The 25,135-nt window shown below is 41.6% G+C and overlaps 1 protein-coding gene across 2 annotated transcripts in view; it reads right to left on the bottom strand.

The window, feature by feature from the left end:
• LOC106588203 (oxysterol-binding protein-related protein 10) overlaps window positions 1–21,377 on the bottom strand; it is a 159,175-nt gene extending 137,798 nt beyond the window's left edge. For both annotated transcript variants that reach the window (XM_014176964.3, XM_014176963.3), the window contains exon 1: window positions 20,872–21,377. In XM_014176964.3, the coding sequence (XP_014032439.1) occupies window positions 20,872–21,137 (266 nt within the window). In that variant the 5' untranslated portion in view covers window positions 21,138–21,377. The remainder of the gene's footprint in view (window positions 1–20,871) is intronic.
• Window positions 21,378–25,135: the final 3,758 nt, after the last annotated feature.

Genomic DNA, 25,135 nt, shown 5'->3' on the forward strand with positions numbered 1-25,135 from the left:
TGTTAGTTCCGGGTTATGTTCTTTCTAGTTCTTTGTATTTCTATGTCTAGGTTTGGGTGTGGACTCTCAATTGGAGGCAGGTGTTTCTATTTTCCTCTGATTGAGAGTCCTATATATAGGTATGTGTTTGGGGTTGTTAATTGTGGGTAGTTGTCTTTTGCACTGCTAGTTATTTAGCCTGCGAAACTGTCGGCTGTCGTTCTTTTGTTTATTGTTTTTCCCGTGTTCACATTTATTTAATAAATTAATATGATGAGCACGCAACCCCTGCGCCTTGGTCCTCTCTCCCCTACGACAGCCATTACACTAGCAGATTGTAACTGGCTAATGTCATGCTCCATTAGCCGTTACAGAATAGGTACTGTTTGGCATAGCCAACAGATCCGACCCGCTTGCTTACAGCTGCATTAGGTGTAACAGTTGGGATAATTGGACAATTTGGAGTACTACGCATTTCTCAACCCTGGATTGAGGTATGTTTTCCGAGCCATATCTCGCACCGGCTCTGTGGTGTCTTAATCTACATATGAATGCTGTCCAACCCTAGAGGGTCAGATCTGCTGGCTATGTTTGGCGTAGGACAGAGAATTTGGCCAACCTTAACTTGCCGACACTATTTTCGTTCTTGATTTCGGATCAAACATGTATGTTCTAAAATGTCTCTGTGCAGTTGCAGGTGGTTTGTTTGAATTAAAAAAAAGTTTTTTGTTTTTTTTTTACTTAAAATAAATCAATTTTTGATCAATGAAGCAATCCAACAATGTGTACACCGCCATCTTGTCCATTTCTTTCATTGATTGAGACAGGTGGGTCCACCCCAAAGTGCCAAATGAGAGAAGATTTTAAACATCTATTTGGTAAGCTATTTGCCATGCGCGTTTCCCTAACTGCACGCTTAAAACTAAACACACAGCTAATAAAATAAGAAGAAGTTAATGATCCTCTGTGGCCAAATCATGCTCTCTGGTGTAGTATTTTGAATGATTTAATTTATTTCTGTATAGGCACGAGTAATTAGCTCTCACTTTGGCAAATGTAATTAATTTGCCTGGATTCCAAGCTAGCATCATCTGGCCTTGGAGCTTGTTGCTTTGTTCTAGAGGCTCATTTAGCATACCAGCCTATTTTAATCTATTCATATGTTGTTTCATTAGGGCAATTTGTATCTTGCAGCAGAAGATGTATCCGTGATAATGGTCATATTTCACCAGTCCCTTTGCATTAACACTCAAGACAGCTTTAACTAAATCTCTGGTGTTCAATACCTTTCCTGTGTACATTGCATGCAGCTTCCCAAAAGGGAATGTTGTTCTGACTTAAGCTGGTGATAAAATTGTCAACTTTACAAGACCATAACAGTCCACAAATATGCATTACCTTAACTTGAATGTATGCAGTGCATCGGACTCTAAATGTGGGCAATGATAGCCGGGTCCTTCACATTAGCCATTTTCCCATTAATCCTCAGGATTTCCATAAAGTGTAGCGCCATCTGGAAATTGATCCCACACCCACGATCTCCCGCTCCATCACAAAAGAATGTGATTAATGTGCGCAACAGGGATCTTTGTGCTTGGGTCAGTTTTTCAACCCTGACAGTCAGCAAAGAGCAGGATTTATAATTGACCTCAGATTATATAGTCCTGGCCCTGTCAGTGGAAAACAATGGTTGTGGTGTTAAAAGTGATGGATGGTGTAACCTTACTCAACAGCCAGTTGTTTCAGTACAATACCGTGACAACACTGCAGCACACTGTCCCCAGGTGAAATAAAATTCAAGGCTAAGTAGCACACTAGAAACTTTTACAAAGCATGGGTGAAATCTTGCCTGGCTACCCAAACTCCTTGCTTCCGCCAAACACTAGGCCCATGGACGTTAGTTTCTTCGCTGCAATGAGTCTGGATCTGAGTACCTCCTCAATGATATCTAGAACGAAACACTAACTGTTCTGATTGGTCCCAGAAAATGATGGGTTGGCCCAGAGCCAGAACATACGTGGGTATTTCAAAGCGGCAATACTCTGATTGGTAAGAGATGATCCAATTGCATGACTGTTTTGCACAACACCACTAATTTTGATTTCACCGCAAACAACTTCAACGATAGCAGTCTCAGACTGAAGTATGTAGCAAACCTAGAGCAATGGGGGAACAAATCCGTTTGAGTCGCCAGGTATTGTGCAATCATAGTGGTGAGCAGTGGTACTACACCCAGCACTGCCAAAATGGCATTTCAATAGGGAATACTACTGGAATTAAACAAATGATTCTCCACCATGATAATACACTCAAACGTGCTTACTGTAGCACATTCTTTCACATACATAGCCAGGCATTTCCTAACGGTATTAACATTGACTTTGCTAAAGGGAAATGCATATCAGCACATTCTGGGTCTCCTCCAGAGCTCTTGCATGAATACGCAAACAGCATGAGGAAACTGAAGGATGGGGATACCGGAGGATGGACAACATGAGGGGTGACTAACAAAAACAGCTGGCAGACTATAGCCTAACTTAACTGATAGCAGCTTTATAACTTATAACAGTGTTATTTACAAGGTTGCCAAATACCCATTGGAGCTTACATCTCATCTTCATACATTTGGGCAAAATAGACATAATACCATCTTAATATACCCTATACAGTACCAGTCAAAAAAGTTTTTACATTTTTTTACGTTGTAGAATAATATAAGACAAATTATGATATAAGACATATGGAATAATGTAGTATTTTTTTAATTACCAATAAAATTCAAATTATATTTCAGATTCTTCAAAGTAGCCATCCTTTGCCTTGACAGCTTTTCACACTCTTGGCATTCTCTCAATCAGCTTCATGACGAATGCTTTTCCAACAGTCTTGAAGGAGTTCCTACATATGCTGTTGGCTGCTTTTCCTTCACTCTGCGGTCCAACTCATCCCAAACCATCTCAATTCGGTTGAGGTCGGGTGGTTGTGGAGGCCAGGTCATCTGATGCAACACTCCATCACTCTCCTTCTTGGTCAAATAGCCCTTACTCAGCATGGAGGTGTGTTGGGTCATTGTCGAGTTGAAAAACAAAATGATATCCCACCTGGTTTGCGCTTATCGCTGCAGAATGCTAAGGTAGCCATGCTGGTCTACTGTGCCTTGAATTCAAAATAAATCACTGACATTGTCACCAGCAAAGTACCTCCACACCATCACACCTCCATCCTTCACAGTGGGAACCACACATGCAGAGATCATCCGTTCAATTACTCCGCGTCTCACAAAGACGGTTGAAACCAAAAATCTCAAATTTGGACTCCTCAGACCAAAGGACAGATTTCCACCAGTCTAATGTCCATTGCCCGTGTTTCTTGGCCCAAGCAAGTCTCTTCTGCTTATTAGTGTCCTTAAGTAGTGGTTTCTTTGCAGCAATTCGACCAGGAAGGCCTGATACATGCAATCTCCTCTGTACAGTTGATGTTGATGTGTCTGTTACTTGAACGCTGAAGTATTTCATTGGGCTACAATTTCTGAGGCTGGTAACTTTTTAATGAACTTATCCTCTGCGGCAGACGTAACTCTTCCTTTCCTGTGGTGGTCCCCATGAGAGCCAGTTTCATCATAGCGCTTGATGGTTTTTGTGACTGCACTTGAAGAAACTTTCAAACTTTACATTTTACACATTAACTCTTACATCTAGACGTTCCGCTAGCAGAACACCTGCTCCAATATCCAATGATAGGCGTGGCGCGAATTACAAATTCCTCAAAAATCCCAAAACTTCAATTTTTCAAACATATGACTATTTTACACCATTTTAAAAAGACAAGACTCTCCTTTATCTAACCATACTGTCCGATTTCAAAAAGGCTTTACAGCGAAAGCAAAACATTAGATTATGTCAGCAGAGTACCCAGCCAGAAATAATCAGACACCCATTTTTCAAGCTAGCATATAATGTCACAAAAAACAAAACCACAGCTAAATGCAGCACTAACCTTTGATCTTCATCAGATGACAACCCTAGGACATTATGTTATACAATACATGCATGTTTTGTTCAATCAAGTTCATATTTATATCAAAAACCAGCTTTTTACATTAGCATGTGACGTTCAGAACTAGCATTCCCACCGAACACTTCCGGTGAATTTACTAAATTACTCACGATAAACGTTCACAAAAAACATAATTATTTTAAGAATTATAGATACAGAACTCCTTTATGCAATCGAGGTGTCCGATTTTAAAATAGCTTTTCGGTGAAAGCACATTTTGCAATATTCTGAGTAGATAGCTCGCCATCACAGGCTAGCTATTTTGACACCCACCAAGTTTGACCCTCACCAAACTCAGATTTACTATAAGAAAAATTGGATTACCTTTGTTGTTCTTCGTCAGAATGCACTCCCAGGACTTCTACTTCAATAACAAATGTTGGTTTGGTTCAAAATAATCCATAGTTATATCCAAATAGCGGCGTTTTGTTCATGCGTTCAAGACACTATCCAAGGGTGACGAAGGGTTACGCGCCCGACGCGTTTCGTGACAAAAAAATTCTAAATATTCCATTACCGTACTTCGAAGCATGTCAACCGCTGTTTAAAATCAATTTTTATGCTATTTTTCTCGTACAAAAGCAATAATATTCCGACTGGGAGTCGTTGTTTTCGTTCAAAGACGAAAGAATAAAAACATGGGGTCGGCTCGTGCACGCGCCTCAGTCTCATTGTACTCAGATCGACCACTTTCAAAATGCGCTAATGTTTTTCAGCCAGGGGCTGCAAAGACATCATTCAGCTTTTTCCCGCCTTCTGAGAGCCTATGGGAGCCGTAGGAAGTGTCACGTTACAGCAGAGATCCTCAGTTTTCAATAAAGAGAGTCAAGAAGCCCAAGGAATGGTCAGAGAGGGCACTTCCTGTACAGAATCTTCTCAGGTTTTGGCCTGCCAAATGAGTTCTGTTATACTCACAGACACCATTCAAACAGTTTTAGAAACGTTGGAGTGTTTTCTATCCAAAGCTAATAATTATATGGATATTCTAGTTTCTGGGCAGGAGTAATAATCAGATTAAATCGGGTACGTTTTTTATCCGGCCGTGAAAATACTGCCCCCTATCCATAACAGGTTAAGACATGAAGGTCAGTCAAAGTAATGGACCGTCGTTTCTCTTTCCTTATTTGAGCTGTTCTTGCCATAATATGGACTTGGTCTTTTACCAGATAGGGCCATCTTCTGTATACCACCCCTACCTTGTCACAACACAACTGATTGGCTCAAACGCATTAAGAAGGAAAGAAATTCCACAAGGCACATCTGTTAATTGAAATGCATTCCATGTGAATACCTCATGAAGCTGGTTGTGTGCAAAGCTGTCATCAAGGCAAAGGGTGGCTACTTTGAAGAATCTAAAATACCCTTTTTTGGTTACTACATGATTCCATATGTGTGATTTCATAGTTTTGATGTCTTCTATCATTCTACAATGTAGAAAAAAGTAAAAATAAAGAAAAACCCTTGAATGAGTGCGTGTCCAAACTTTTGACTGGTACTGTATATACATAAGTATGTGGACAAACCTTCAAATGAATGGATTCGGCTATTTCAGCAATACCCATTGCTGACAGGTGTATAAAATCGAGCACACAGCCATCTCCATAGACAAACATTGGCAGTAGAATAGGATGCCATCTTTCCAAAAAGTCAGTTCATAAAGTTTCTGCACTGCTAGAGCTGCCCCGGTCATTTGTAAGTGCTGTTATTGTGAAGTGGAAACATATAGGAGCAACAACGGCTCAGCTGCAAGGTGGTAGGCCACACAAGCTCACAGAACGGGACCGCCGAGTGCTGAAGCGGGTAAAAATTGTCTGTCCTCGGTTGCAACACTCACTATTGAGTTCCAAACTGCCTCTGGAAGCAACGTCACCACAAGAACCGTTTGTCGGGAGCTTCCTGAAATGGGTTTCATGGCCGAGCAGCCGCACACAAGCCTAAGACCACCATGCGCAATGCCAAGCGTCGGCTGGAGTGTTGTAAAGCTTGCCACCATTGGACTCTGGAGCAGTACTCTGCAGTGATGAATCATGCTTCCCCATCTGGCAAACTGACAGACGAATCTGGGTTCAGTGGATGCCAGGAAAATGCTAATTTCCCAAATGCATAGTGCCAACTGTAAAGTAATAATGGTCTGGGGATGTTATTCATGGTTTTGACTCAGCCCCTTAGATCCAGGGAACGGAAATTTTAACGCTAGAGCATACAATTACATTCTAGACGATTCTGTGCTTCCAATTTTGTGGCAACACTTTGGGTAGGGGAAGGCACTTTCCTGTTTCAGCATGACAATGCCCCCATGCACAAAGTGAGGTCCATACAGAAATGGTTTCTCGAGATTGGTGTGGAAGAACTTGACTGGCTTGCCCTGAGCCCTGCCCTGACATTTTTGGGATGAATTGGAACGCCGACTGCGAGCCAGACCTAATCGCCCAACATCAGTGCACTCAGTTAAATAAACATCCTCAATCTACACACAATACCAAAACATTTCTGCAGCATCGAAGGTACCCAAGAACACAGTGGCCTCCATTCTTAAATGGAAGTAGTTTGGAAACACCAAGACTACTCCTAGAGCTGGCCGCCCGGCCAAACTGAGCAATCGGGGGAGAAGGCCCTTGGTCAGGGAGGTGACCAAGAACCCGATGGTCGCTCTGAAAGAGCTCCTCTGTGGAAATGGGAGAACCTTCCATAAGAACAACCATCTCTGCAGCACTCCACCAAATCAGGCCTTTATGGTAGAGTGGCCAGACGGAAGCCACTCCTCGGTAAAAGGCACATGACAGCCTGCTTGGAGTTTGCCAAAAGGCACCTAAAGGACTCTTAGACAATGAGAAAAAATATTCTCTGGTCTGATGAAACCAAGATTGAACTATTTAGCCTGAATGCCAAAAGTCACATCTGGAGGAAACCTGGCACCGCTCATCACCTGGCCAACTGCGTGGCCATGTACGCCTCCAACTCAATCATCAAGTTTGCAGATGACACAACAGTAGTGGGCTTGATTACCAACAATGACAAGAAAGCCTATAACGAGGAGTTGAGGGCACTCGGAGTGTGGTGTCAGGAAAACAACCTCTCACTCAACGTCAACAAAACAAAAGGAGATGATCGTGGACTGCAGGAAACAGCAGAGGGTGCACCCCCCCATCCACATCGTCGGGGCAGTAGTGTAGAAGGTGGAAAGTTAAGTTCCTCGGCGTACACGTCACTGACAAACTGAAATGGTCCACCCACACAGACAGTGTGGTGAAGGAGCAGCAACAGCACCTCTTCAACCTCAGAAGGCTGAAATAATTTGGCTTGTCACCCAAAATCCTGACCAACTTTTACAGATGCACAATCGAGAGCATCCTGTACAGCAACTGCACCGCCCTCAACCGCAAGGCTCTCCAGAGGGTGGTGCGGTCTGTACAACGCATCACCAGGGGCAAACTACCTGCCCTCCAGGACACCTACACCACCCGATGTCACAGGAAGGCCAAAAAAATCATCAAGGACAACAACCACCCGAGCCACTGCCTGTTCAAACCGCTACCATCCAGAAGGCGAGGTCAGTACAGGTGCATCAAAGCTGGGACCGAGAGACTGAAAAACAGCTTCTATCTCAAGGCCATCAGACTGCTAAACAGCAATCACTAACTCAGAGAGGCTGCTGCCCACATTGAGACCCAATCACTGGCCATTTTAATAAATGGATCACTAAGTCACTTTAAAAACAATGCCATTTTACATATCTTACATTATTCATATATGTGTATACTCTATTTTATACCATCTATTGCACCTTGCCTATGCTGCTCGGCCATCGCTCATCCATATATTTATATGTACATATTCTCATTCACCCCTTTAGATTTGTGTGTATTAGATAGTTGTTGGGGAATTGTTAGATATTACCGCACTGTCGGAACTAGAAGCACAAGCATTTCGCTGCACTTGCATTAACATCTGCTAACCAAGATGAACAGAGCAAAGTACAGAGAGATCCTTAATGAAAACCTGCTCTAGAGCACTCAGGACCTCAGACTGGGACAAAGGTTCACCTTCCAACAGCACAGCAACCCTAAGCACACAACCAAGAAAATGCAGGAGTGGCTTTGGGACAAGTCTCTGAATGTCCTTGAGTGACCCAACCAGAGGCCGGACTTGAACCTGAACGAACATCTCTGGAGATACGTGAAAATAGCTGTACAGCGGCACTCCCCATCCAACCTGACAGAGCTCGAGAGGATCTGCAGAGAAGAAATGGGAGAAACTCCCCAAATACAGGTGTACCAAGCTTGTAGCATCATACCCCGATAAACTTGAGGCTGTAATCATTGGTGCTTCAAAAAAGTACTGAGTAAAGGGTCTGAATACTTATGTAAATGTGATATACATTTTCTTTATATATTTGCAAACATTTCTAAATACCTGTTTTTTCTTTGCCATTATGGGGTATTGTATGTAGATTGATAGGGGGGGAAAAAACGATTTAATCAATTTTAGAATAAGGCTGTAACGTAACAAAATGTGGGTCTGAATACTTTCCAAATGCACTGTGTTTGAAATAAGAATGTGAAGCATATGAAAAGAGTTAAATGTAAAAGTGCAGCATCTTATGCAATGGAAAACATTTGTTCATCCAGTTGTTTTTAAATGATTTCTCCTCAGCTCTGTACCATCCCCATGGAAACTAGCCTTGAGCTTCGGCACACTGAGGACTCGTTCCAGTTCAAAGAAGAAAACATTTTGAGTTCTGGTAAAACAGTAACCCTGAAAAAGCTTGGCTTACCACACATTACAAAGAGCATACTTAAGTCAGACTCAACAGTTTAGCTTCCAGCCCACAGTATACATTTGATAACTGCACCTTTACTAGATGTTACAATCATCCAGCTTCCCAATTGGACCCAATGGCAGTATCAGGAACGTCTTGGCTGGCTCGGACATTGGCAATGGTACCTCCTGGAGTCTTTGCATCAAAAGGCATCAGGTTTGACCCAGAGGCCTTGTGTGATACTGTACACACACACAATCGTGCAAGTAATGAGGCGCATGTGACATGGAAGGCAATTTCACAGTGTCTGTGTGTATAACAGCCCAGTTTCTCTGAAAGCTGCACTCTGAGCATTGGGACCTTATAGACTGGGGAGCCGTAATAGAGGGGCAACCCATTCATCCTAAAGCACATGTAGCCCCTCTCTCAGGGTGATGGTGTGGTGCACAACTGGAGGACCTAGATAGACACCCAAATATGTGCACGTGTGAGACAAACATGAAAACTAAGCATTCAGTACAATACAAGTGCACATTCACACACCTACAAAATAGCAATTGACATGATCACCCAAACACAGTGCAAACTTGGCACAGACCCGCTCTCAGAGATGCTCACAAGAACACAGCATAGCCAGGTACATACTGTACATAGCCTACAATGTTTATGCTCTTAGACACAGGGATGTGAGTGGCAGACCTAGTAATTACACCAACACAGTCTTCCACTGACAGACTGCCTCTTGTGCATTCCTTGACATTTTTGAACACTTAGGCATGGGAGGCTTTTCCAAACCATCACATCTGTTGTGCATGACAAAATACAACTTTCTGGTGGAAAACATGTCAAAGGACATTTTCTGGCTATGGCATACTTTCTGACATTCATTTTTCAGCTTCCCAAATTTGTGAAAATGTGCCATCCTTGGCCGCTAGATGAAAATCAGTCTCGACTGAAAGTCCTGTACGTGAATCCAAATGTCACACAAACTATGTCCAATCGCCTTAGAACTGCAATTTAAGGCCATGAGATCTGTGGTGAAGGGAAAATATATTGCTGGCTTTTCCAGCTTATAGACAGTGTTTCATGTACTGGTACAGTAGGCTTTACTTGGTCCATCGAAACATCAAATGTCAAGAATAAGTGGGCTATACTAGCAGAAAAGCATTGAAAAGTGGCACACACACACCGTAACATAATAGTACAGTAACCCCAGGAAAAGCTTTCAACTTGGTTGCTCTCATTATTTACAAGTAGCAGCCAGGTAGGGACACTACTGCGATGATTCCGGTAGTTTCAATAGGCCAGCATTATTTTACTTTGACAGAAGAAAACAAGATCATCCAGTGAATGGTCCTGTGTGGCTCAGTTGGTAGAGTCTGGCGCTTGCAACGCCAGGGTTGTGGAGTGCGATTCCCATGGGGGACCAGCACAACAACAAAAAGTATGAAAGTATGCACTTACTAAGTCGCTCTGGATAAAAGCATCTGCTGAATGACAAAAATGTGAATTTGAGATTTGGAATGCGATTTCCTATTAACTTCAGCCGGTGCTCAGTGTAGCTTAGCTGTCTTGTTTCCATGTTTCCTCGGATCTTGTCTCATCACTCCCAACGGGAAAGGCAATGGTGGAGTCACGCGTCCTCCGAAACATGACCCGCCGGAAGCTAGCCGCACCAATGTCTCGGAGGAAACACTGTTCAACTGGCGACAGAGGGGGCGATGACCCAAGTAAAGCCACCCCGGCCAAACCCTCCCTAAACCCGGACGTCCTATGCGACTCCCGGCCACCAATACATAAAAAGTCATTTAGAAATACAGAAGTATTTTGTTCTTGTGGAAGAACCATCTCGAAACCCAACTCCTTGTGGAGTTTTACACAGACATATTTGCCAACTACACATCTGCTTGAAGTATACTACAAGCTAACCTTTTGAAAGAGGTAGAGTGTGTGCGTATATGCATTCACATATGCGTCGCACTCAGGTTGTGGTGAGAAAGGTCAGATCTCCTTCGAAAAACACTTTTGGGTTTTAATCAACCATTATGAATCAATAAGCACTCACCTTCACCTTATTCTAAATCACACCACATGTGCCATCCCAGGTACCTGGCAGTCATCATACACTGCACCACTTCTAAACAAAAATCACTGTGTTATAGGCTTAAAATGATGTTACGATTCTCGCTTGAACAGTCGCTAAGATTATAAACTCAGCAAAAAAAGAAATGTCCTCTGTCAACTGCGTTAATTTTCAGCAAACTTAACATGTGTAAATATTTGTATGAACATAACAAGATTCAACAACTGAGACAAACTAAACAAGTTCCACAGACATGTGACTAACAGAAATTGAATAATGTGTCCCTGAACAAAGGGGGGGGGGGGGTCAAAATCAAACGTAACAGTCAGTATCTGTTGTGGCCACCAGCTGCATTAAGTACTGCAGTGCATCTCCTCTTCATGGACTGCACCAGATTTGCCAGTTCTTTCTGTGAGATGTTACCCCACCTCTTCCACCAAGGCACCTGCAAGTTCCCAGACATTTCTGGGGGGGAATGGCCCTAGCCCTCACCCTCCGATCCAACAGGTCCCAGATGTGCTCAAAGGGATTGAGATCCGGGCTCTTCGCTGGCCATGGCAGAACACTGACTGACAATCCTGTCTTGCAGGAAATCACACACAGAACGAGCAATACGGCTGGTGGCATTGTCATGCTGGAGGGTCATGTTAGGATGAGTCTGCAGAAAGGGTACCACATGAGGGAGGATGATGTCTTCCCTGTAACGCACAGCGTTGAGATTGCCTGCAATGACAACAAGCTCAGTCCGATGATGCTGTGACACACCGCCCCAGACCATGATGGACCCTCCACCTCCAAATCGATCCCGCTCCAGAATACAGGCCTCGGTGTAACGATCATTCCTTCGACAATAAACGCGAATCCGACCATCACCCCTGGTGAGACAAAACCACGACTCGTCAGTGAAGAGCACTTTTTGCCAGTCCTGTCTGGTCCAGCGACGGTGGGTTTGTGCCCATAGGCGACGTTGTTGCCGGTGATGTCTGGTGAGGACCTGCAAGCCCCAGTCCAGCCTCTCTCAGCCTATTGCGGACAGTCTGAGCACTGATGTGCGTGCCTGGTGTAACTCGGGCAGTTGTTTTTGCCATCCTGTACCGGTCTCGCATGTGTGATGTTCAGATGTACCGTTCCTGTGCAGATGTTGCCACACGTGGTCTCCCCGTAGCTGTCCGTCCTGTCTCCCCGTAGCGCTGTCTTAGGCGTCTCACAATACGGACATTGCAATTTATTGCCCTGGCCACATCTGCAGTCCTTATGCCTCCTTGCAGCACGCCAAAGGCACGTTCACGCACCCTGAGCATCTTTCATTTGGTGTTTTTCCAGAGTCAGTAGAAAGTCCTCTTTAGTGTCCTAAGTTTTCATAACTGTGACCTTAATTGCCTACCGTCTGTAAGTGTATTAACGACCGTTCCACAGGTGCATATTCATGAATTGTTTATGGTTCATTGAACAAGCATGGAAAACAGTGTATAAACCCTTTACAATGAAGATCTGTGAAGTTATTTGGATTTTTACTAATTATCTTTGAAAGACAGGGTCCTGAAAAAGGGACATTTATTTTCTTTTGCTGAGTTTAGTTGGTTGGGATCTTTGCAAAATATCTATTTTGGATGTAGCAGTTGTAGCTTGAATGCTAACGCTCACTGATATAGGCTGTAGAAAAAGCTAGCCAAAGAGCCATTTGTTTTTTTAAGTATAATGCAGTTGATTTGCGATGATGACACAAACATTAAGCAGGACATTCATATGAGCTTTAAAATCCAATTATAATCCAAAAGTAGTTGCACTTATAAGCAACATAAATAAAGAGGCTTTTTTTCCTGGCGTTCTATTAGAACTCTCCCTCGTTCTGCCACCAACTTGCGCACATCGTCCTATTGCGGCAATGTTTGCAAACACAGAAAGGGGTCTACAGTAGAGCGGATATATGCTCTAGCACACTGCTGTCCTTTAGCTCATCTCTGCAGTCCTATAGATACAGTGACGTTTCACTATGAATACTATCAGGTTTTCCTGGGTGTGTAAACGCCCACAGAAAAAAAAGGCCATTTGTCATTTTTTGTGAATTTGATGTATGCCTCAACTTTTCCTGTTTAAAAAAGGCACCCATAGCTAACATGCTATTCAACAGAATAACTTCAGTTTTTCTATTTGTATCAAGAAGTGTATTCAAGTAGCCAACTAGGTACTTTACCATAAACTCTCTGTCCTCAAGTTCTCTGTCCAAAATAAATAAACTCAGTTTGAGGAGCCCATACAAAACAACCTGCCATACATGCAGTTTCCTCATGATCGGTCACTGTCAAAACTTTCACACGCATAATTTCACAATTCTGACAAGTGTTCAGTGGTTTTCAAATAAGCCACTGAGCTCAGGGGAAATAAATCAACCTGGTCTCAGAGAATTTCATATTATTCAGTACATAAATCCAGGACACTCCATTTACTATGTTGTTACCATAAAAAAACATGTATAATATATAATACATAATGTTTTGAATTTGATAAATGTACAGTCAAGGCCAAAAGTTGAGAATGACACAAAAATTAATTTTCACAAAGTCTGCTGCCTCAGTGTCTTTAGATATTTTTGTCAGATGTTACTATGGAATACTGAAATATAATTACAAGCATTTCATAGGTGTCAAAGGCATTTATTGACAATTACATGAAGTTGATGCAAAGAGTCAATATTTGCAGTGTTGACCCTTCTTTTTCAAGACCTCTGCAATCCGCCCTGGCATGCTGTCAATTAACTTCTGGGCCACATCCTGACTGATGGCAGCCCATTCTTGCATAATCAATGCTTGGAGTTTGTAAGAATTTGTGGGTTTTTGTTTGTACACCCGCCTCTTGAGGATTGACCACAAGTTCTCAATGGGATTAAGGTATGGGGAGTTTCCTGGCCATGGACCCAAAATATCGATGTTTTGTTCCCCGAGCCACTTAGTTATCACTTTTGCCTTATGACAAGGTGCTCCATCATGCTGGAAAAGGCATTATTCGTCACCAAACTGTTCCTGGATGGTTGGGAGAAGTTGCTCTCGGAGGATGTGTTGGTACCATTCTTTATTCATGGCTGTGTTATAGGCAAAATTGTGAGTGAGCCCACTCCCTTGGCTGAGAAGCAACCCCACACATGAATAGTCTCAGAATGCTTTACTGTTGGCATGACACAGGACTGATGGTAGCGCTCACCTTGTCTTTTCCGGACAAGCTTTTTTCCGGATGCCCCAAACAATCGGAAAGGGGATTCATCAGAGAAAATGACTTTACCCCAGTCCTCAGCAGTCCAATCCCTGTACCTTTTGCAGAATATTAGTCTGTCCCTGATGTTTCTCCTGGAGAGAAGTGGCTTCTTTGCCGCCCTTCTTGACACCAGGCAATCCTCCAAAAGTATTCACTGTGCGTGCAGATGCACTCACACCTGCCTGCTGCCATTCCTGAGCAAGCTCTGTACTGGTGGTGCCCCGATCCCAATCCACTTTAGGAGACGGTCCTGGCACTTTCTGGACTTTCTTGGGAGCCCTGAAGCCTTCTTCACAACAATTGAACCGCTCTCCTTGAAGTTCTTGATGATCCGATAAATGGTTGATTTAGGTGCAATCTTACCGGCAGCAATATCCTTGCCTGTGAAGCCCTTTTTGTGCAAAGCAATGATGACAGCACGTGTTTCCTTGCAGGTAACCATGGGTGACAGAGGAAGAACAATGATTCCAAGCACCACTCTCCTTTTGAAGCTTCCAGTCTGTTATAAGAACTCAATCAGCATGACAGAGTGATCTCCAGCCTTGTCCTCATCAACACTCACACCTGTGTTAACGAGAGAATCACTGATATGATGTCAGCTGGTCCTTTTGTGGCAGGGCTGAAATTCAGTGGAAATGTTTTTTGGGGGATTCTGTTCATTTGCATGGCAAAGAGTGACTTTGCAATTAATTGCAATTCATCTGATCACTCTTCATAACATTCTGGAGTATATGCAAATTGCCATCATAGAAACTGAGGCAGCAGACTGAAAATTAATATTCTCCAAAAACTTTTGGCCACGACTGTATACATGTTGCAAAATTTAGAAACATATGATATGTTACGAATTCTAGCAAGCTCGCTAATGTTAGTTAGGCTAAGGGTTAGAGTTAAGTTTAGGAGTTAGCTTAAAGGGTAAGGTTAGCTAAAATGGTTATCGCTAGGGGAAGTGTTAGCTAACATGCTAAGTAGTTGCAAAGTAGCAAGTAGTTGAAAAGTTGCTAATTAGATCAAATGCTAAAGTTGTCCTTGATGAGATTCGAACTCGCAACCTTTGGGCGTCCACCCATCGATCCCATTACTTTCGTTTTTGCCTTAACCCAGTCAACAAGATGGGTTTGGGGCCTTTTCCGTTTTAGACTTGGGGAACTCGGCATCGACTCGGACTCAGGGGGCTTCATACGGGCCGAGCTCTTCCCGAGTCAGGCAGAATAATATTACTCTGGGTTCCGGCTAATGGTACTTGGACCAAGTCCACTTCGGCATATCTGGCCTGATTAACTTTTTCAGAAGTAGAGCCATGAGGTTCTTTCGGCAGGTGATGCAAGAATAAAACAACTAATTAATGTAATAATTTCACCTCGAATTTGCTAGGTCATTTGCAAGCTAAAATTCTTCCCATCAGGCTATTAGATGGAAAAGGACCCTAAAGAATCTATGCTATAAATGAATTAGATTTTACTACAGATTTTTTTTGGAACCCCACTCACTAATTCTATTAATTTCAGTCGTTCGGCCAATCCTGTCTTAATATAATGGCATTATTGATTTTTAGGCATATGCTGGTGGCCACGTTAATTATAGGACGACTTTGGATACATGATCCACGACAGACAGCACATCTCAGTGTTATAGGCTATAGCCTATTTTTCTATGGTAGGCTATCTGTAAACGCCGATACATCTTGACAAAAAACACCATATGAGTGGCCTAATGTAATTTTCTGGACCTGTCGAGAATAAACCCATAACTGATCCAAATGGTTGTATAATAAAAGGCCTTTATTTTGGCATGAAACACAAAATGACGTTTGAGCGGTTATTCAAATTAGCCTACATCACGGCAGTTTACAGCCTAGACAATAATTGTGTACTAACAATAATACATTCCTCATTGCACTGTGTTGTTGTAGTCTATGGCGTAGAATAATTGTATTTTCTGGAAATGTAGGCCTAGATCTTCCATTTGATAATCTGCTACCTAGGTTGAAGGAGTGATGCAGCCTACAACCATGCATGTTGAATTATTGCAGTAACCTATAAAACTGTTACAAATGTAGTCTATAGCCTATTAAAATAGATAAATAAATAACGACCATGACAGTCAATGGAAAAAATCCTGGCGCTCAAAATGTCATGATTGTGGGTTCGATTCCCGGGGCCACGAACATAAAATATATGTATGCATACTGTCACTTTGGATAAACGCATCTGCTTAATGTCACATTTATTATTTTTGCACACCTCATATTTGTGAGACATCGAACATTTATTTTCTGTGGAATTTTTGACAGTAGCTATGGGTTGCCTGCGCATTCTGAGAAGCCAGAAGAAAATAAAACCGCGTATCTTAACCAGGTAAGTTATGAATTGTGTCACCAACTGTGTAACTTTGCCATAGTGTTTCTTTGTTATAACTCAACGTTGCATGCTAAAGTTTTGCTGAACCTGAACATAGACAAAGTTTAATTCCAGATTGAGACCTCACATCACCAAGTCAACATTAGGCTACTATTTCCTGTCTGTTTTACAAATCTGTGATTGTAATTTTCAACATAGCAAATAGCAGCATACATGTATCGTCAATGCTTGCTGAAGTATCCTTAATAGGGAGCTAGCATTACCTCTAAAGGAACCTAAAACACACGATCCAGCAGCGGTGGCCTCTGCTGTTTGAGCCGTCTGCCTTGCAGCTCGAGCCGGCCTCGGCGCCTGACTTTCCAACGGTCGTTGTGAGAGGCAATCAGTTAGTTAACAGTCGAGACCAGCAGTAGAAGATATGAAAAAGTTAAACATAGGTAAATGATAGCTGTTGTATTTGTAGTAGTGTATTTTGTCACAGTTACTAATTCATTTGTGACATTGAGCTAGCTTATTTTTTGGACTGGTCATAGTTAAAGTTTCTCTGTTAACATCAGTTAACATTAATGTTAGCTAGCAATCTTAGCTAGCTACCTCTGCTCTAACAGTTAGCTAAGTCAATACGTTTAGGGTCTAGCCTATGTGATATTAGGTAGCTAATTGAGCTAGCTAGTGTTTCTAAAAACATAGATAGTCTAGCTAAAACTAGGCATGAAAGCACCCGGTTAACATAGCTAGCTAACGTTAGCAAGCTAGCTATTGTTAGGGTTGAACTGGCTATTTGTATGCATAACCTTTATAATATACTGGGGAAGCTATGCTAAGTACATAAACTACGAGTAAATCATCTGTTGAAGACAAGAACTACAACCGGCAACAGGAAGTGCGTCACGACGCTGGGATCAGCCTACACGCCGACGACAGGAGGAGCAAGTTTAAACCACGCTCCTCCTCCCTCGGACAGGTCGGCATTGAGCGGGAAATATCTCTCAGTATAAAAGAGATAACAATAGAATGTGACGCTCTCTTCTCTGTTTTGCCCTGCGAGGTAAAACAGCGAGACCGTATATATACGAACCACACATATACCACGCACGTGTTTGCATTAATTAAAGTACAGCTAAATCAGAAGTTACTATGTGCTGACTATTTTGTTCTGTTACCAGAAACGAACTGTCGCAACATTAACACTATGCCCAGTGAGTCAAAGAACTCGCGCAACCCCAACTGGTCTCAAGCGGAGATGGCAAAGAGCGCTCCAAGATTCATAATGATGATAATAATGGTTTATTTTGTTTCATGTGTACTATGGCAGCTAACCGCTGAATTACAGTTTACACATATACATAATAAAATAAAAAATGTATATAGTCCCAGTGGTTATTTGTAACGTTAGCTACTTGAATAATTTGGATCTAGCTGGTGGTCGATCACAAAACAATACGTATTGTTTTGCAAAACTATTGGTCTCCCAAGTGGCGCAGCGTCATAAGGCACTGCATCTCTCACTGCAGACACCCTGGTTCAAATCCAGGCTGTATCACAACCGGCTGTGATTGGGAGTCCCATAGGTTGGTGCACAATTGGCCCAGCGCCGTCCGGGTTTTGCTGATGTAGGCCGTCATTGTAAATAAGTATTGGTTCTTAACTGACTTGCTTAGTTAAATAAAATGTTCAAGTTTTTTTTTTTTATTACAAAATAAAATGGTTGACCCTATACAGTCAATGGGTCAATCAGCTGCTGTCTTCTTTCTTGAAAATAAAATCTATTTAAAAAACTATAAGTACAATGTAAAACATTCTATTGGTTGAATTATTAGTATTTCCAGCTGATCCCATTCCTCACTTGAACCCTGTGTAAAGTGAGTTGCTCGACAATACAAGTGTTGTTTGTCTCTCCACCCTCAGCCTCTCTGATGGACTGTCTCCACCTTCCACCACCGTGCAACAAATACTCCAAATGTGAATCTGAAGGATGGCACCCTGAGCCTGAGCTGGTGTGGCTGGACAGTAAAAGAGTCAATCTCAAATGTGAAAACTGTTCAAGGGGGTGTAGGCTTTCACTAGGCTCTGTATACCCATTGCTTCTTGAAGAAAATGTGTTATAAATGCTTGTGGAGCTTAGGTCAACTGTTCTTCCTCATCAGAACCAAACATAGGCCTGATTAACTGAAAACAAATACTGTATAGCCTCAGAACTATAATTTTTATATAACGGATGGCCAGTCCTTGCATCCATAGCTTCAATATGTTTATGGTCAGTGCTATCTGGGATCCTTAGGATATCCCTACCCTAAACCATAACCTTAACCCGTACACATAACCAAATCCCACAGGCCACCAGTTGCCCATCCCTGACCTAGAGTCAGGAAATTCTGTGCATAGGTGCCTCTTCTCACAAAGAACAAATTTGCCTCAAGGACCCACAAGGTCTGTCATGATGGATTTTCTGCCATTTGGAATTTTTGAAAAACACTTAAAATGCCATCTCTTCCGGAACCACAGGGTCGATCTGGATGAAACTTGATATATGGCATCTAGGCACCAAGGTCTTTCAAAGCAATATTTTCCAGACTAGTATGTCAAACAACTGACCAATAAACATTCATGTCGGTGTGGTCTGGCACAAATGCATATACATCAGACAGATATTTGTATTGTAACCACTCTTGGTACACATGCCCAAACCCTGTCAAGACTCAACATATGCAAGCACATTCAGATTGACCACATGGTGGCGCTACAACAGGCACATATTTCTTTTGATTTGTTTGACTGTGTTTAATTTGAAAACCTCTGTGGTTACTGTGTTGTGTTGATTTGCTTCCCATTTGAGGTCTGGACTGTGATTCCTAGGATTTCTGTGTGGTGTCAAAATCTGACTAATTGTTGTAACTACTTCTTTTGCTCTTTTTGTTGTTATTCAAAAGGTGCTGTCAGGAGAAACACTTTCACATCCAAGGCTACAGATGGACAGCAATGAAAGGGCGGATAGACATACATGTAAGGGATGAACACTGACGCTTTATACATTATCTGGAAATAATGGACGACTTGGTACAACCCATGTATATTAGTTCCATATAATGTAAAGCGGAGGCGTTTATCCCGCTTATACCACTGTTGCCAAAGAAAACAAGCACACATTTACTGGTAAAATGTACATGTTTTCATTGAGATTTTGACAAGTAAATTCATACTCTTTCATCTTTTCACTAAACCTGGTTGTTAGTTATATCGGTTAGATTGCTAGAGAAGCGGACTTGTTGTTCATTCTATTTGTTTGATTACTATGCAGACTGGCAATGTTCTTATCCCTTACTAGCTAGCCAACTACAGCTAACACAGTCACGTAAACTCTGCAGATAGAATAACAGCAGAATTGTGAATTTGGGCCGATTCTGGCCTTAAAAAGACAGCTTTGGGTGAGTTCAGGCTGCCAGATCTGGCCCAAATGACTCGGGCCTAGTCTGTACCGTCATTCATTTCGGACTCAGGCCGGATCCGGCTGCCAGACCCGGCCAGCAGTTTTAGATCTGGTATGCCGGAATCAGGCCAGATGTGGGCCAGACGTTTGTGTTACCTGGGAAGTAACTATCGGTGTTATGTAACCATACCAAACCTTACATATCATACTAAAATGAAGTGTCTCAGACTTGCATATAAAATAATACAAAATGCTCTGAGACCAGGTTAAATAAATAGACTAGGTTGTAGGGACAGTATCTGTGCGTTAGAGATGTCGATGATGCGCACAGATACTGTAACAAGGGAAGGCCGACAAATGCTAAATCATGCATGAGCATTGTTATCCAATATGCACAGGCTCTGTAGTTGTCAAAATTACAATGTTTCCATTTTCTAGGCTATGGCTGGGATCTAAATAACAATTCCTTCTGCTCACTTTTAATTAATTTTACCTTTATTTAACTAGGCAAGTCAGTTAAGAACAAATTCTTATTTACAATGATGGCCTACCCCGGCCAAACCCTAACCCGGATGACGCTGGGCCAGTTGTGCACCACCCTATGGGCCTCCCAATCACGGCCGGTTGTGATACAGCCTGGAATCGAACTAGGGTCTGTAGTGAAGCCTCTAGCACTGAGATGCAGTGCCTTAGACCGCCACTGGGCGTAGACGTCAGTTCTACATCTAGTTTTGATTTACATGAGATGTCAACTAACGTGAATTCAATGTCAAATCGACAAAAATTATCACCATGTCATTGGATTTAGGATAAAAGTTGGTTAAAAAAAAATCCCTTAGTTTCACGTCGATTCAATGTCATCACATATAAAAAATAATAATAATAACGTGGAACCAACGTTGATTAAACTCGTTTTTGCCCAGTGGGTAAGAACCTCATGATTGAAAGTTCTGCTTACCTGTTCTGCCATCCTTGAATTAAGTTTGTGTATTTGCTCAACACTCCTTCTAACTGACGCTTACACGCTTGCTGAAAATTCATACTGTTTCCCAATAAACCTCCCCGACTCACTCCTCCACCGGCCCCGCTCCCAAGTGAAGCCGAGCCGGGGCTATGAGAACCAGCTCGTCCGGTCTTTCTCGCCGAATTCCCCTTGTCCGACGGCAGTGAAGCAGAGTTCGTTTTATTTGTCCCAGGATGCGGACTGCAGAGCATCTTCTCCATACCGACGACGCGATAAACGGAGTCGAGCAGGAAAATTGTGGTAAATCGTCTACTGACCTAAATCGCAAGCATTAAATATGTAATATCCATGTTTCGTTGGTGATTTGAGCGTCCCTCTGCCCAGGAAACCAAGCATAATTCCCAGCAGTTGTATGAAGAGCACTGCTGTAGTTCCCTTTCTGAGGCGATAGAAGCAGAGTGGCTCTAACGTTTTCGTGTTGTTGAGAAATCACAGTGCAAACACTCCCTCTCCTGACTCACTCGACCAACCCCCGGATATAACAATCCAATCTTATTACACATCATCATAGCCAAGAACACAGCTACAGAAAACCCCACAATTTACGACTCACCATCACCCCCCAGAACAGAATAATATATATTTTTTAGTAATCCCAATCAGCTATAAAACCCATTCACTTAGTATTCATCCACATGATGTAAGCCCAAGTAGGCCAATGAAATGACATTAAATTAGGGGTATCAGACAGATCTGACAAATGGGGTGAACTAGATGGTAATTGTGCAAGAAAAAATGTGTGACATTCTTCAGCTCTTTGAAAGTATTTTTTTAGTAGTGGTAGAAGTTTAAAACGTTTTGCTTAAGTGAAGCGGTGAAATATAGTCAAAGTTAAATATATAAAAATATCTGGCCTGATTACTTTGATAAACTACTATGTCAACCTTATTACTTTGGAGTTTGTGGCAGTTGGATCACATAATTCGTCACAAATAAGACTAATACACTTTTATACACTCTTCTACTAGAAAAGCACAGTATATGCAAGCTGTAATAATTACTCATAAGGAATTAGAAAAGTTGTAGGCTATCATTTGGGGAGAGAAATATGATGGTGCCTCTAGTCTAGTGGAAGACCTTTAGAAGTTTTAGGTATAGTAACCCCAATTCAACCATACATGTATTTCTTAATCAAAAGCTGCTATAAAAAAGTTATGACTGGATGGATAGATCAATAAATAGGATATATAAATGAATGAATAGGTAAATAAAGTTAGAACACAGGATGAAAGACCTAATGGATGGAGGGATGAAGGAATTCATTCAAATATATAGGAAGTTATGGAATATGGATGAATGGACATTTTTGGTCGAATGAGAGTTGTGAATGTGTTGTGTAAGTCAGTATTTATTTCTTTACTCCACACAAATAATGTTTGAAATAAGTCATCTCCAATCCTATTTCTATGTTCTAGTCAAGGATTTTTTTTTACAATTTTCTTGTTTCTAGTGGGTGGTGAGCATAGAATTCAACATCAGTGCCACCAGCTGGGTGGGGGTTTACTACTGTGCAAGGCAGCCTACATAGACCAGAAGGGGTAAGCTGCATCCCAGTACCGCGACCGAGGTAAGGACTGGTGGGTGTGTCGAAAGGTAAGTAGTGGGCGTGTGGAAAGCACTGGGTGCGTCAAAAGCGCTCGGCTAGACAGTTTTGATTGAGCGGTGTTTTTTTTCTTAATAATTGTACATTTTCAGTTATAAAACAGATTTTGTGAAAAGTATAGACTTGTTTATTAAAAGTATAGATGATGTGTGTACTGTTGCTCTATGCGTTGTATGCGTGTGCTTACTGCAACTGTCACCCTGATATTGGCTCCGAGGCAGCTGCTTCCCACGCCTTTGCCGGACAGTAGTGCTTGTCAAGTGGGAGCGAAGGTGTGGCCCCGTGTTGTTGACATTCATGCCCTCCCCATTGAGTAGTTGATGGTATGTACAGTATGCATCAAGGTGACATCTAGATGGTTATCAATATTAGTTATTTCTTGTGTAGGCTGCAATCCTACTTGAAATAAAATCTTGTGAGAGAAAAAAATTGCCACTTAACTATCTTCGGCGACACAATGATCCCTAGTTGGAAGCACAACACCGGTGCAGCACAGATAGATGAGAACGTCTTTGGGTGCACAGTGCACTGGTCGTCGTTTTGTCGTCTCGTCCTGGTGCAGCCCAATCAGCCACACAAAACGGTCTTGCCCTTGCGAAAAAGCACTATAGCATCCCTATAAGAAACTGTGTTTTTTATAATACCCTATAGTTATCTTATAGTATGCTAAGATATATTATTTTATTATTAAAATACTATAGAATGATTATAGGAGTCTCTATAGTACGTATTTTTGACCTATAATAACTTCAACATATCCAATAAGATTTCAAAAGTATAAATATTATGCAGTATCTCTATAGTATTCTCATGAATTTAAATAGCATTCCTGTATTATTTTCTATACTATTCCCCTGAAGTTATTGAAAGCATTCCTATAGGCTATTCCTGTCGGGTTTGTTTTAGTATTCTAATTGAAGTGATGAAAATGATCCAAGACAAAACATTTCCTGCAAGCAGAAAAAGAAAGCCAAACAATATTTATTTTATATACCAACATGGGTATAGCCAGGTTACTTTAAAAGTAGTGTGAATTTTTGGGATGGCTACATTCAATACATTACATCAATTAAAAACATGTTGCAACTTAGTAAAAACAGGCAAGTAATACTAATGTTAATTGATTTTAATTTAAAAAAAACATCTATTCCGCTGAACGTTAACCACATGTACAATACAATATTTAAGTGATGGCCCTTGCATCACTGATGTATGTCCCTGATAAGTTATCAATGAGTGAAACTATTAGAATCACACAGATTCAATGACATACAAAACACATTCTGTGATCTCCAACTATTGCTCAATTCCAGGGAAACTAAATGCATGCGTTTTAACTGGAAGCTGCACGTCCCTAACATATCTTCACACTGGACGGACCTGAATTAAAGTATGTTGATGCTTTTCTTGGGCAGGTCACCATTGCAAATGAGAATCAGATCTCATTATCAATCAGCTAAATAACATCAACCAGCTCTCGAAAAAAACACCCATAACTAATCTCTCTCATAAGTGTTTGGCAGAGGGACAAGCCAGCCATCCAAATAAATACATTTACACTTGATATCTTCCAAAGAAAAAGCTTTTTTAAGTCTCAACCTCTTTTATGTCACCTTTATTTAACCAGGTAGGCTAGTTGAGAACAAGTTCTCATTTGCAACTGCGACCTGGCCAACATAAAGCATAGCAATTAGACACATACAACAACACAGAGTTACACATGGAATAAACAAAACATTCAGTCAATAATACAGTAGAACAAAACACAAAGTCTATATACAGTCTATATACTCTCAACCTTTACACACATTTTTTTTGATGAGATGCCTAGATTGCGGGTGATGAACAAACTGTCAGCTTGAATTACATATGGTTGAACCACAACAATGGGAATAGGTTGACATAAGCAGTTTGTTTGTCAAATGCAATTCAGTCTAACAAAGAAAAAGAATAGCAGTTGTGCCAACATCCATTTTTTAACATGACTGAAGTATTATCCCTTTTTTCTTAGATTTTGTAGTTAGTTGTGTGATAAACAATCTGTTCATAAATGAATCGACCGTATAACTCCACAGACTGGGATGGGACAGAGCCAGTAATTAGTTCTTCTGCAGCAAGTTTTACAGAAGCTGTGAGGTGAAGAGGTACAGATTTTCCAAGAGTTTTGAGGGAGCCTGAGATTTTTTCTCCTTTCAGTCTCTTGTCTGCAAGCTTTGTAAGGAATATACCGAACTCTGACTCTGGGTGAAATCCTAAAACACTAAGACGTTTTGGAATGTCTCGCCAAAGAAGGAAAAGCTGGCAAATTTTTTATGGAACACACTGCGTCCCATGGAAAAGAGATTTCAAACTTCCATTGTTACCCTCAAATGTAAAAGATGACATTGCCCAGAGAGGCACCCAGTTCAGTACACTATCAGTAAGATGGATTAGCTGATGACAATTGAAAGAAACATTTTCTTGTCCATATAATTCTTCCATTTTCTTGACAAAGAGGACTAAAGAAATGTGAGCTAATCTAAGGTCACGCTGTGAAATGCATCCTTGAAGCAAAATATTCATGCTGAATGTAAGTAGAATTTTTTTTGTATAAAT

The sequence above is a fragment of the Salmo salar genome, chromosome 27 (assembly GCF_965601325.2).
Source record: "Salmo salar chromosome 27, fSalSal1, whole genome shotgun sequence".
In the NCBI taxonomy this organism is placed as follows: domain Eukaryota; kingdom Metazoa; phylum Chordata; class Actinopteri; order Salmoniformes; family Salmonidae; genus Salmo; species Salmo salar.